The 13,746-nt window shown below is 42.1% G+C and overlaps 1 protein-coding gene across 1 annotated transcript in view; it reads right to left on the bottom strand.

Annotated features, from left to right (window-relative positions):
- Positions 1 to 13,440, bottom strand: part of GPR158 (G protein-coupled receptor 158) — a 301,443-nt gene extending 288,003 nt beyond the window's left edge. The window contains exon 1 of the mRNA XM_068987841.1: positions 12,539 to 13,440. Within this exon, the coding sequence (XP_068843942.1) occupies positions 12,539 to 13,440 (902 nt within the window). The remainder of the gene's footprint in view (positions 1 to 12,538) is intronic.
- Positions 13,441 to 13,746: the final 306 nt, after the last annotated feature.

The raw sequence follows: 13,746 nt of genomic DNA, 5'->3' as shown, positions 1-13,746 counted from the left end.
TATATATGCAGTGATCTTATGTTCCAAATAAAGAGAAATGTGATCTGACAAACTCATACATGCACACACACACACAAATACATACAGAACTCCTGAAATAAGGATAGCCACAAAATAGCATTTTTATATGTGTTCTCTCTACACCAGCAACTTTCAGCCAGAGGCATTTTTACCCCTTAATGTAATACTTGGCAATGTTTGTAGGCATTTTTGATTGTCACACTGGGCAGGGAGGTTGCTACTGGCATCTTGTGGGTAGAGTCAGGATACTGCTGAACAAGACAGCCCCTACAACGAAGGATTATCTGGCCCCAGGTGTCAGTAGTTCTGAGGCTGAGAAACCCTGCTCTACACAGTGGTCTAATGCTTCAAAGAAGGGGAAAGCCAAATTCTTCATTCCATTCTATGCAACTGATTAGAACAGGAAGAGAAAAAACACACACCTCCATAATTCTATTTAAATCTCTTTAACCAAACTGGTTATATGGCTACACCACAAAGTTTTTCTTTCCACCCTGAAACCTCTAAGCACTTGAGGATGGAAAGACAGATCTATTCTCAGTTTATAAGTGGCTTTTTATTCTCACTGTCCTAGGCATTTCCCCCAGTATGAGTGAAATACTTTGCCAGATGGTGTAGGAAAGATTTTGATAATCCTTACCATACCTATTCTGAAAATAAAAGTTTCTGCAGCTTCTGGCCCCTTGTTTTGTATGTTTCACATATATTACATGTTTTAGTATAGCTTGTCTTGTTTAACAAAATTACTATGAAGACAAATAGCAATCTAATTGATATGCAGAAGTAAGGTTTAGATTTTTTTTGTTTCTTCATAGGCATATTTTGCTGCATCTTGATAACTTATAGATGATAATAGAACTTTGTAGTTGGAGAGACAATGGAGTTTAATTTCCCATTTTCTAATATCCCAGTTCATCATATATAAGATGCCATTGATCATAAGATGCATTATTAAATTCTGTACCACTAAAAGAAAGTTTCTGTCAATGGAAAATGACATGCCCATGCCTTCAATCATAAGACACATCTCAATTTGAGTGACATCAGAATGTAGAAATGGACACGACTGAGCAACTTCCCTTTCACTTTTCACTTTCATGCATTGGAGAAGGAAATGGCAACCCACTCCAGTGTTCTTGCCTGGAGAATCCCAGGGACGAGGGAGCCTGGTGGACTGCCGTCTATGGGGTCACACAGAGTCGGACACGACTGAAGTGACTTAGCAGCAGCAGCAGCAGCAGCAGCAGAATCTAGAAAAGGTACATCTTAGACTTGACGAAAATACATTATGCTACAGTACCTTTTCCTCTTTCTGAGAGAAAAGCCATGTGTTGCGTTAGCTTAAGAAATCTTTCCACAGTAATGCAATAAGGCATATACACAATGGATAAAACACATAAATGGTGAGAAAACTAGGGTAAGAAAGTAAACTAAAATCTTACATAATTCTAAGTTCCCTTTTAGGTTATAAGCAAACTGGGAACTTTGCTAATTGAACAAGATTTCTAGATATAAATGGGGTAAAGTTATAACAGATTTTACAATAAAAATTAACTGGATGTCGGTTAATTGTAAGTATCGATTAACTGTAATAGAGACTGCCTTCTTTAATTAAAAGGAAATAGGGATTTTGGGGAAAAATGATCTTGGGGTCAGATCACATTTAAGCTAATCTCTGTTTTCTCTAAATTCTACCTTTAATGAAGGTAATAAAACTAAATGAACCCTGTGATTGCTTTGAGGCAATGTAACCTCCTTTGGTCAGTCATGGTTCCTATATTAAGTTTAGTGTTGTAGAAAATGGGTGGGCTGAGCAAGGGGGTACCTGAGAAAGACTTTTGGTCAAGAACATTAATTTTTCCTAAACTAAGGAAGTATTTTATAGAACAGCCTATCCACCTAAATCTTTTCATAGGTCAAGTGTTATGAAGAATGACTGACCAGTCAAAGTAGAAATACCTAGAAAAAGATTCTTGCTAAAAGCTGAAAAATAAGATTTAAGGCTAAAAGACAGCAAAACAAGCCAATGTATATGCCATAGCTGTGCTGGGCAAGGGCCTAATGATGCTATTAGCTGCACAGTCTCCCAAGAATAGCCCCAAGACCGGTGAAATGCCTGTTTGCATGTAGTGGCCATCAAGCTGCCAAAGCTATCAAAATTCCAATGTATTATTTTAGTAATTGCAATTACTTAAGATGGTGGAGGAATAGGACCACAGCCTTGTCTAGTTCAGTGAAACTATGAGCCATGCCGTGTTGGGCCTCCCAAGATGGATGGGTCATGGCGGAGAGTTCTGACAAAATGTGGTCCACTGGAGAAAGGAATGGCAAACCACCTCAGTATTCTTGCCTTGAGAACCCCATGAACATGAACAGTATGAAAAGGCAAAAAAGTATGACACTTAAAGATGAACTCCCCAGGACAATAGGTGCCCAGTATGCTACTGGAAACCAGTGGAGAAATAACTCCAGAAAGAATGAAGAGATGGAGCCAAAGCAAAACCAACACCCACCTGTGGATGTGACAGGTGATGGAAGTAAAGTCCAATGCTATAAAGAGCAATTTGCATAGGAACCTGGAATGTTAGGTCCATGAATCAAGGCAGGTCAAACAGGAGATAGCAAGAATGAACATCGACATTTTAGGAATCAGTGAACTAAAATGGACTACAATAGGTGAATTTAACTCAGATGACCATTATTTCTACTACTGTGGGCAAGAATCCCTTAGAAGAAATGGAGTAGCTATCATAATTAACAAAAGAGTCCGAAATGCAGTACTTGGATGCAATCTCAAAAACAACAGAATGATCTCTGTTTGTTTCCAAGGCAAACCATTCAGTATCACAGTAATCCAAGTCTATGTCCTGACCAGTAATGCTGAAGAAGCTGAAGTTGAATAGTTCTATGAAGACCTACAAGACCTTCTAGAACTAACACCAAAAAAGATGCCCTCTTCATTATAAGGGACTGGGATGCAAAAGTAGGAAGGAAGACAAGACATACCTGTAGTACCAGGCAAATTTGGCCTTGGAGTACAAAACGAAGCAGGTCAAAGGCTAACAGAGTTTTGACAAGAGAATGCACTGGTCATAGCAAACACCCTCTTCCAACAACACAAGAGAAGACTCTACACATGGACATCACCAGATGGTCAACACCAAAATCAGATTGATTATATTCTTTGCAGCCAAAGATGGAGAAGCTCTATACAGTCAACAAAAACAAGACCAGGAGCTGACTGTGGCTCAGATCATGAACTCCTCATTGCCAAATTCAGACTTAAAATGAAGAAAGTACAGAAAACCACTAGACCATTCAGGTATGACCTAAATCAAATCCCTTATGATTATACAGTGGAAGTGACAAATAGATTGAAGGGATTAGATCTGATCGAGTGCCTGAAGAACTATGGATGGAGGTCCGTGACATCGTACAGGTGGCAGTGATCAAGACCATCCCTGAGAAAAAGAAATACAAAAAGGCGAAATGGTTGTTTGACAAGGCTTTACAAATAGCTGAGAAAAGAAGAGAAGTGAAAGGCAAAGGAGAAAAGGAAAGATATACCCATGTGAATGCAGAGTTCCAAAGAACACAAGGAGAGGTAAGAAAACCTTTGTCAGTGATCAATGCAAAGAAATAGAGGAAAACAACAGAATGGGAAAGACTAGAGATCTCTTCAAGAAAATTAGAGATACCAAGGGAACACTTCATACAAAGATGAGCACAATAAAGGGCAGAAATGGTATGGACCTAACAGAAGCAGAAGATGTTGATGAGATAGCAAGAATACACAGAAGAACTATACAAAAAAGATCTTCATGACCCAGATAACCATGATTGTGTGATCACTCACCTAGAGCCAGACATCCTGGAATGCAAAGTCAAGTGGATCTTAGGAAGCATCACTACAAACAAAGCTGGTGGAGGTGATGGAATTCCAGTTGAGCTATTTCAAATCCTAAAAGATGATGCTGTGAAAGTGCTGCACTCAGTATGTCAGCAAATCTGGAAAACTCAGCAGTGGCCACAGGACTGGAAAAGGTCAGTTTTCATTCCAATCCCAAAGAAAGGCAATGCTAAACAATGTTCAAACTACCACACAATTGCACTCGTCTCACACTAGCAAAGTAATGCTCAAAATTCTCCAAGCCAGGTTTCAACAGTATGTGAACCGTGAACTTCCAGATGTTCAAGATGGATTTAGAAAAGGCAGAGGAACCAGAGATCAAATTGCCAACATCTGCTGGATCATGGAAAAAGCAAGAGAGTTCCAGAAAAACATCTACTTTTGCTTTATGGACTACACCAAGCCTTTGACTATGTGGATCACAACAAACTGTGGAAAATTCTTCAAGAGATGGGAATACCAGATCATCTGACCTGCCTTCTGAGAAATCTGTATGCCAGTCAAGAAGCAACAGTTAGAACTAGACATGGAACAACAGACTGGTTCCAAATCAGGAAAGGAGTACATCAAGACTGTATATTGTCACCTTGCTTATTTAACGTATATGCAGACTACATCATGAGAAACGCTGGGCTGGATAAAGCACAAGCTGGAATCAAGATTGTCATGAGAAATACCAATAAGCTCAGATATGTAGATGACACCACCCTTACGGCAGAAAGCAAAGAACTAAAGAGCCTCTTGATGAAAGTGAAAGTTCAGTTCAGTTCAGTCGCTCAGTTGTACGACCCCATGAATTGCAGTACGACTCTTTACGACCACATGAATTGCAGCACGCCAGGCCTCCCTGTCCATCACCAACTCCTGGAGTTCACCCAAACTCATGTCCATCGAGTCGGTGATGCCATCCAGACATCTCATCCTCTGTCGTCCCCTTCTCCTCCTGCCCCCAACCCCTCCCAGCATCAGAGTCTTTTCCAATGAGTCAACTCTTCGCATGAGGTGGCCAAAGTATTGGAGTTTTAGCTTTAACATCAGTCCTTCCAGTGAACGCCCAGGACTAATCTCCTTCAGAATGGACTGGTTGGATCTCCTTGCAGTCCAAGGGACTCTCAAGAGTCTTCTCCAACACCACAGTTCAAAGAGGAGAGTGAAAAAGTTGGCTTAAAACTCAGCATTCAAAAAACTAAAATCATGGCATCTGGTCCCATCACTTCATGGCAGATAAATGGGGAAACAATGGAAACAGTGAGAGACTTTATTTTAGGGGGCTCCAAAATCACTGCAGATGGTGACTGCAGCCATGAAATTAAAAGATGCTTGCTCCTTGGAAGAAAAGCCGTGACCAACCTAGACAGCATATTAAAAAGCAGAGACATCACTTTGCCAACAAAGGTCTGCCTAGTCAAGGCTATGGTTTTTCCAGTAGTCATGTATGGATGTGAGAGTTGGACTATAAAGAAAGCTGAGCGCTGAAGAATTTATGCTTTTGAACTGTGGTGTTGAAGAAGACTCTTGAGAGTCCCTTGGTCTGCAAGGAGATCCAACCAGTCCATCCTAAAGGAAATCAGTCCTGAATATTCATTAGAAGGACTGATGCTGAAGCAGAAACTCCAGTACTTTGGAGTTTCTCCAGTACTACCTGATGCAAAGAACTGACTCATTGGAAAAGGCCCTGGTGCTGGGAAAGATTGAAGGAGGGAGGAGAAGAGGATGACAGAGGATGAGATGATTGGATGGCATCACCAACATGATGGACCTAAGTTTGAACAAGCTCTGGGAGTTGGTGATGGACGAAAGAGTCAGACACGACTGAGCAACTGTACTGAACTGAACTGATTTTAGTAATTCTGTTTAAATAACTCTGAACATCAATCCAGAACTGAATAGAGAAAACAAACAAGGCCCTAGTGCTTCTGTACAACCAAGTATGAAATAACACCAACAATATACTTCTTGACATCCCAGTGCATTACATTGTAATCATAAAACAGTATGTGTTAGAAAAGGGTAGCCTTAAAACCCTGAATGGTGATCAACCAACTGATGCTTTCATGAAGTTGAAAGTAAAATTTGACCTATCTAGCATTTGAGGCTATAAAATCAGTCTTGTGAGAGCATTAGTTCTCTCTCCAGAAGGTAGGCCTAAACTCTTGTCATTTATTTAAGACTTGGAAATCCCATTTCTGCTACCAAATGCTGAAGGCATTATAATGGCACGATAATGCTGAACAAATCTAAATAGCCTTCTTTGAAGTTTTAACACCAACTATAAAGGGAAAATCAAAGACAGGTTGTTTTTTAAAGTAAGTAAGGAGCTTCAGGATGCCTCAACATTGATTACTTGGAGAGAAATTACCCACGTATACTGAGCCTTTTGGTTTAGAAATCTGTGCAACAGCTTCTTATTGACTTTAAGTAAATTTCAAGGGATCTTTCAACATCTAGAAACTCAGATCATATTTATTCTTATTTTGAATGGAATTTTCATTTCCCTTAACATATATATATATTTAATTCAGTGTACAATGAGAGGGCTTTCTTTAAATATCCTATTAGCAAATCACCATGATAAAGTCAAACACTGAACATATGTGAACATGATCTGCATTTAAATGAGCATACAATAACTGGTTTCAGTATTACAATCAAAACTTCAAGAGTTAAAGTGACATATTTAATGTACATACAGTCACAGATCTCTAGATTATAAGGACCCCAACAAGTCACCTAGTACAGCCCCGTTTAATTTACAGAAGAAGAATCAATTAGAAAGGCAACTGCTGATAACTAATAAGGACCTACAGTATAGCACAGGGAGCTCACTCAGTACTCAGTAATGGTATATATGGGGAAAAAATCGAAGAGAGGCTGGATGTATGCATATGTATAACTGGTTCACTTTGCTGTACACCTGAAACTAACATAACATTGTAAATCAACTACAATAAAAATTTTAAAAAGAAAAGACAACTGCTGCCCATGGCAATACAGTAGTCCAGGCTGTGGTCCTTTCCTAGGGCCAATATCTCCTTTTTCCAAGGTCAGTATTTCCACCATGATCCACTGTAATTACAAGCCTTCACAATAATTAGGAATGAAACTAAACCATTATATAATTATATATTACTATAAATCATGTGAGTTTAATACAGCTAAAATAAGAAAGTGTTCAGCTGAGGACAGTATTTAGGAAGACAGAAGCTATGATACAAAATGTTTACTGAACTTCCTGTGGGATGACAGTTCTTCATTTAGTCTTTACAGAATCCCAAAGGAGATACACTTCACTGTTCACAGTTTAAAGATTGAAACTCAAAAGCCTCAATAACCGAAGTCCATCTAAAAACTCTTTGATCTACTACTGAGGTAGACAACTCTGTGCTGTTCCTGTAGGTTACCCTTTTCACCACTACCAGGACCCAGAAGAGAGACAGGATATGTGTGGCCTAGAGCAAGATGGTCATTTCTCTTGCCCTCTTTTGTTCCAGGCAGAGATCTGTACCAAAATCTCTGATGGAGCTGTGTGGGCATATGTTTGTGAAGGAGAGAAAGTAAAGTAACCCCTCAGGAGTCAGTGACTAAGTGACAACAATGTTCAAATAGCATTTCCACACTATTGTGGAAAAAGTCAGATCTAACATTCACTTGGTGTCCTCTTCTGCATACTACTCCCCCATCAGTCATCATTTCCACAGGGTACTGCATTTACGTGTATGAACCCTGTTTCCAAAGCCTCATTGCCCATTGGATAGGTAGTTTCAAAATTCACAGGACAAGGAGTTACAAAGGTATACGGATGTCATCAAGTCTGTTTCCGCATTAGTTGTGATTTCCAGACAGGTAATACAGCCAGTCTGAGACAAAGCTGGGACTTGAGGCAAAGTTCTCACTCAAGTCTAATCCTCTTCTCCCTATGCAACATACTTGACTATACAATTGGCCAAAAGCACAAGTGTCTGTCATGTCTTTGACCAAATATATTAATTATTTCAAGCCAATATCATGTTTTTAACAGCAAGTTGAAAGCAAAATTGGTGATCAAGAACCTAGGGTAGTAGAAAGACAATACAAGCCTCATAGCTAGATAGATCCAAGTTTGATTTAACCTCTTTAATTTACTAACTTGCTGCCTTGGTAAGTTGCTCGGCTTTTCTGAAGTTGTAACTACAAAAATATTGTTGTTTAGTCACTAAGTCATGTCCAACTCTTTGTAACTCCATGGACTGTAGCCCAACAGGATGGCTCTCTCCATGGGATTTCCCAGGCAAGAATACCATTTCCTTCTCCAGGGGATCTTCCCAAGCCAAAGATTGAACCTGCATCTCCTGCATTGGTAGGCGGACTCTTTACCTCTGAGCCATCAGGGAAGCCTACCTGAGAATATTAAGAATTAAATGCAGTAGGATATTTATAAAGCATCTGATCCATAGTAGATGCTCGATATATTGGTTCCCAGTCATTCTAACTCACCCTAAAAGAGCTGTACCACTCTTAACAAATTCCTTTATCCCTTTGGGTCTCAGTTTCCTCCGTTGTACAATGAGAAGAGGGGGAAAAAAGCAAATGAATTCCAAAATCCCTTACAACTCATCAAGTATGAATTAATTCCCAAAGCTTCCTTTACCTTAATTTAAATTCAGCCAACACTAGGTACCTTATATTCATCCTTGGCAATGTTTCTGTGATCTCAAAGATTTGGGATCCAGCTCCATAGTACTTTTAAGTTCCATATGGAAAAATTACTACACAAAACCAAAGGACTTAACTTTAAAGAAAACTCTACAAGGACGTCACAAACCTATGTGATAAATAAATACAATTTAGGGTATATCTTAAGTTGTTACTCTTTTTTTTCTTTTTTTTATTTGCTGGGATAGAAGATGAGAACTTAAGTGTTGATACTATAAGCCTATAACGGTAGACTCAGGACCCATTTAGGTAAAGCAACTAATGTCATTTTGGGGGTAAGAGAAAAGGAAGAGCAATAAAATTCTCTTCCCATGTGAGTCTTATGCTAGACCTTAAAATTTAAGAAATTTGTGTCATTCTGAAGCAGAGGGGAATAAAATTTATTCTGAGAGGTGTTTTGCAGTGATAGGCATTAATATAAGAAGATAGTTGACCATGTTCTCCACAGTGCTTTTGAATTTCATGTTTTAGATTTACATTCTCTTTAAATAATGTATAATTTAAATGCTTGAGTCTTAAAAGCAAGACCTGGGGAAATATTAACTGAAATTAAATGAAAACCTTAACTGCAAAGTTTCTCCTCTTCTCTTCCATGAGGAAAGTGTTATCAGTAGATCTTTTTGTTGTTGTTGTTGTTATAGAGAAGGCATTTTGCACATGTTGGGTTGGCCAAAAAGTTCGTTAACATTGTATGGAAAACCCCAAACAGTTTGGCCAACCGAATTACACTCTATAGGTTCAAAATATATTTAAAATAATGATTAGAGCTCCCAGTCATGGTTTCCCAAAAATTCATTTGGGGTTTATCCTGTTACCATACCTGTAGAATATTATTCACTTATAAAATTTTAGAATACACATCTTAGATGATAAAACATCAATAGCATCAAAAACTTCTGCCTTTTATTAGTATGAAGAGACAGAAAAGGCCCATTGAAATTTTCTGAAATGTGTGAAATACTGTGATTTTTTTTTAATCAAGAGCTGTGTTATATGGGCTAAATTTTTGGTTCTAAAAGGTGCCAGAGAATGAACTATGTTCTTCAATATAAGTTGTGTGCAGAAGTCCAGAGAGGTCCATATACTTTAGGCATGCTGCTGCTGCTGCTGCTAAGTCACTTCAGTCGTGTCCGACTCTGTGCGACCCCATAGACGGCAGCCCACCAGGCTCCCCCGTCCCTGGGATTCTCCAGGCAAGAACACTGAAGTGGCTTGTACGTTAGGCATACATATACATATGTAGCAAGCATAGTGTGAACCAGAGGCAAGAAGGCCTAGATCCTGTTTCTGCTGCTGTTAAAAACTTGATGTGTGATTTTTGGACAAGTTACTTCACCTTTCTTATCTGTTTCTTTATGAAACAGGAGGGACCATCTGATCTCTCCCAAGATTTCTTCCAGTTTCTATAAGCTGTGTGAATCCTCGATACGGTACCTGAGTGGCACAGGACATGCGGCAAAACTACTCACAGGAAAGCATTTACTCTGTTCTTCATGCATGCTGCTAGGAAGAGCCAGATTCTGTAGAGACCCAGACACTAAATGGCCTGGCTTTGTGCCTTGGTTGAAGAACACCATCAGTGACTATGAAGGCACTTAAAGAGACTCAGCCAGAGGAAACAAACTATTTTCTGAACATAGTCCAAAAACTCGGTAGGGTCATGTGAACCCTCACGACCTCAGACCCCTTGTGTCCTCAGCCTTTTATCTTTGACTAGCAGAAAGGCCTGAGTTCATTTAGACAACGTATGCTTTCTGAGCCTTATGAGAAACAGTTCTGAGAATAAATGGACTCATCCCCAGTTCCACATCTGATCCTTGAAAATACATGTATTTTTATGCATCAGCTACAATATACATGGGACTCCTAGGACACCTTTATGAGACAGAGTTTAGCACAGTGATTAAAAGTATGAAATGAGCTCACATCCTGCCTCTGCTACTATTTAACTGCTGCATGATCTTGGGAAAGAAGCTTCAGGTTCTGTTTTTGTAAAATTGGGAAACTAATAAAACCTAACTCTTAGGGTTGTTGTGAGGATTAATCAAGATAATACATGCAAAGCAGAGCACAGAGCCTAGTATAAAGTATATATTAGTAAGATGGGTGGATAGATGGATAATATAGATAGATACATGAATACATAGATGGATCTTTCAATCCTGGGAGCTAGGACTCCCTGAAAAGGCTTATGTGAAGGCCGAAAGCAGTTTTTTGGCAATGAATGGCATCTACTGATCTTTCCTCTTCTGAGCAAGCAATATAGCAAATACTCAAACCTGGGATCAGCTCTGACTAATAGGATCCTGCAGAAATTAGGAGGAAATAAGATTATCCTTAAAGTAGGAAAGAGTTATGCTGGTTTAAGACAAGATCCTTGAAAGAGAGAAACAAAAAAAAAAAACATTTAATGTGGTCATACAATGTCAGAGAAAAGGGGTTATTTTTCATTCATGTCATCTCAAGTGTTGCCAGCATTAGCAGCTACAGAATTTTATAACTGGGTGTCTCCCTAGAGACTGTCTATCGCTAGTTTACCTCCCTTACTTGATAAATAAGTAGCTGAGGGCCAAAGAGATCAAGCAGATTTCTTGAGGTCATTCAGCAGTAAATGACAGTGCCAAGACAAGTAAGTGTTCTGACTCCTCCCATTCACCCACCCAGTACTTCCCCTAGTATCTTTCACCAGGTTTTCATTCTATTATGTGCCAGCAAGGCATTAAAACACATACAAGTGCCTCACTTTTGCCCAGTTTCCCAAAAAGTAAAGAAGCAACCTTTACCCCCAAAACCTTCTTCCCATTGGGAATGGAGAAGGGTCCCAGTTAATCTATGGCCCTCTCCCAGTCCCTCTTTGGAATCCTTTCTGTTCCTCACGTTCATTCTTAAGGGCTACTTCTAAAAGTTCTTCACCCCAAAGATCAGGCACATCCCAGGGCGCAAATTACCCCCTGCTAATTTGCACATTCTCATTTTCCCACAAATGCAGAACTACAGAACTATTAAGTCTCCTGAGTTCCCTGACTGAATTCAATGAGAACTGATCCCTCCCTTCCTAGACTAATTCAATCAGGTTCATTTATAAAGGGTGAGTACCTGAAGAGCCAGAGAACCCTCGAAGTTGCTCAGTCGTGTCCGACTCTTTGCGATCCCATGGACTGTAGCCTACCAGGCTTCTCCGTCCATGGGATTTTCCAGGCAAGAGTACTGGAGTGGGTTGCCATTTCCTTTTGCAAGAGAACGCTTAGGTGTGCCTAAACAAGAGGAAGAGCGGACCAGGGAATCGGAGATGGATTGGGGGAAGGAGGGAGATGAGTAGAAGGAGCACACAGAGCAAATTGCAAAGTCTGGATCTGGGAGAGAGCTATGCTGCTGAAACTGACTCACTGCTGAGGGTACAGAACTGCCGCGGGATTGACTGTTTTCATCATGCGCTCTGGTAACTGACTAACAACAGACTGACGCCCCAAACTGCACACGTAGGAGGAAGCAGGCGGAGGCTATCCCGAAGTTGCAGAAAAAAACGAACTTTCTTCCTGCTTCCTTCTCTAGTCTCATTAGACGTTCACCAGTTTGCGCCTGGCTAGCATGCCCTGAGCTCGCCAGGTTTCTGTGCATCACCCCTAACGGGGAGCCCCCCGCCCTGCTCTCCCGGGGGATAGAGAAAAACAGGGCATCTCTCCTTGCAGGGAAACTGATTTGAGAGACAAGCTTTCGTTGAGCTTCTGAAGCTGACAAACGCGGGGCGCTTCTTGTCCCTAAGCATTTGCGGCTGCTGGGGTGTCCCTCAGCCCAGGTCTGGGCTTTGAGGGTGGGAGGCATAAGGGTCACAGCCAAGTGTTCATTCTCCACACTCACAGCCACGCGCGAAACCGGAAGGAAGGTTTTGCCTTTTATCTTTTTACCCCGCCCTACCTGAATTCCGGGACCAGGTTAGGCTGCAACCCGTAGAAAGCAGCGGAGAGAGTGACCAACCACCCAGGCTTGTAACTGCCATTCTCGCACTCCAGGTAAGGCGGAGACCACTTGACATGGCTCTTGTCCCCGCTCAGCCCGTCCCTGCGCCGCCAGCTATGGCCCAGGCCCCGTGGCCCCTGATTGGAGCCGCGACGGTGTAAGTGAGTCCTCCACTTGCGCCGGAGGCCGTGGAACCACTCGGTCTCCAGCGTGGCGTTGGCCAGGTGGTGTGCTGAGGAGGACAGATCCTGGAGCAGGATGCGACTCTCCTCGCGCGTGGCCTGGAGGAAGACCTGCGGGGCCGGGGCGGACAGCGACTCGGTGCTGAAGGTGATGGCCGCCCGGGAGATGCTGGGTTCACCCTCTAGGAGGCTCCGCACCAGCGCTTGATACCACTCCAAGTCGTCCTGCAAGTTCTGCTCCCGCGACTTATTGCTCTGCAGCATCATGTTGAGGAAGTTGGTGGCGTGTGTCAGCGTGTCCAGCGCCCCGTGCAGTGAGGGATGGGAACTGGCTAGGGCAGGCGACTTCCCCGGCAGGCCCGCCAACTCGTAGCGGCTGGAGCAGTTGGCTCGCTTCAGCTTGTGGGAGTCCCCGGTGTAGAGGTAAGAGGCCACGTCCATGGGCACCTCCTCGGCGAGTTTCTGCGCCAAGATGGTGCCGTCGGTGGAGCGGCTCCAGGGAGCAGAGGGGTCTGAGGCAGAGGCTCGAGCCGGCTGCTGGGCGTGCTGCTTCGCCCTCAGGGTCCTCTCTCGAGGGGAATCCGGCCGACTTGGAGCTTCGCGGCTGGCACCAATAGCTCCCAATCCGAAATGAACAAGCAGAAGGCAGGAGAGGAAGGGGTAAGCCATGACTCCCATCTGCCTCACAGAGCGGAGAGAAGGTAACGGGAGGAGTCACTTTTTAAATTGTAGTCGTCAGTCTGTCAGCCGTAAGACTTTGCTAGGGGTGTTCCCCCTTCTCCAGCAGGCATCCAGTCCAAAAGGACTTTAAAATAGGGATGTTCCGAAATATGCCCGGCTGACTAAGCTACCGTCACAGGAAATCAAATCACCTGTGGCAACGCCGGCTGCTCCCGCTCCACAATGGGTCGGCTCAGGATTACGCACCTCGCAGCCTTGAACCGAACAGGTTACATCCCCTTTTGCAGCCGGCAGCTATAGTTA

Source organism: Capricornis sumatraensis, chromosome 15 (assembly GCF_032405125.1).
Source record: "Capricornis sumatraensis isolate serow.1 chromosome 15, serow.2, whole genome shotgun sequence".
NCBI lineage: Eukaryota > Metazoa > Chordata > Mammalia > Artiodactyla > Bovidae > Capricornis > Capricornis sumatraensis.
Note: the sequence above shows the minus strand (reverse complement) of the source record. Positions and strands in the feature narration are given on the sequence as shown.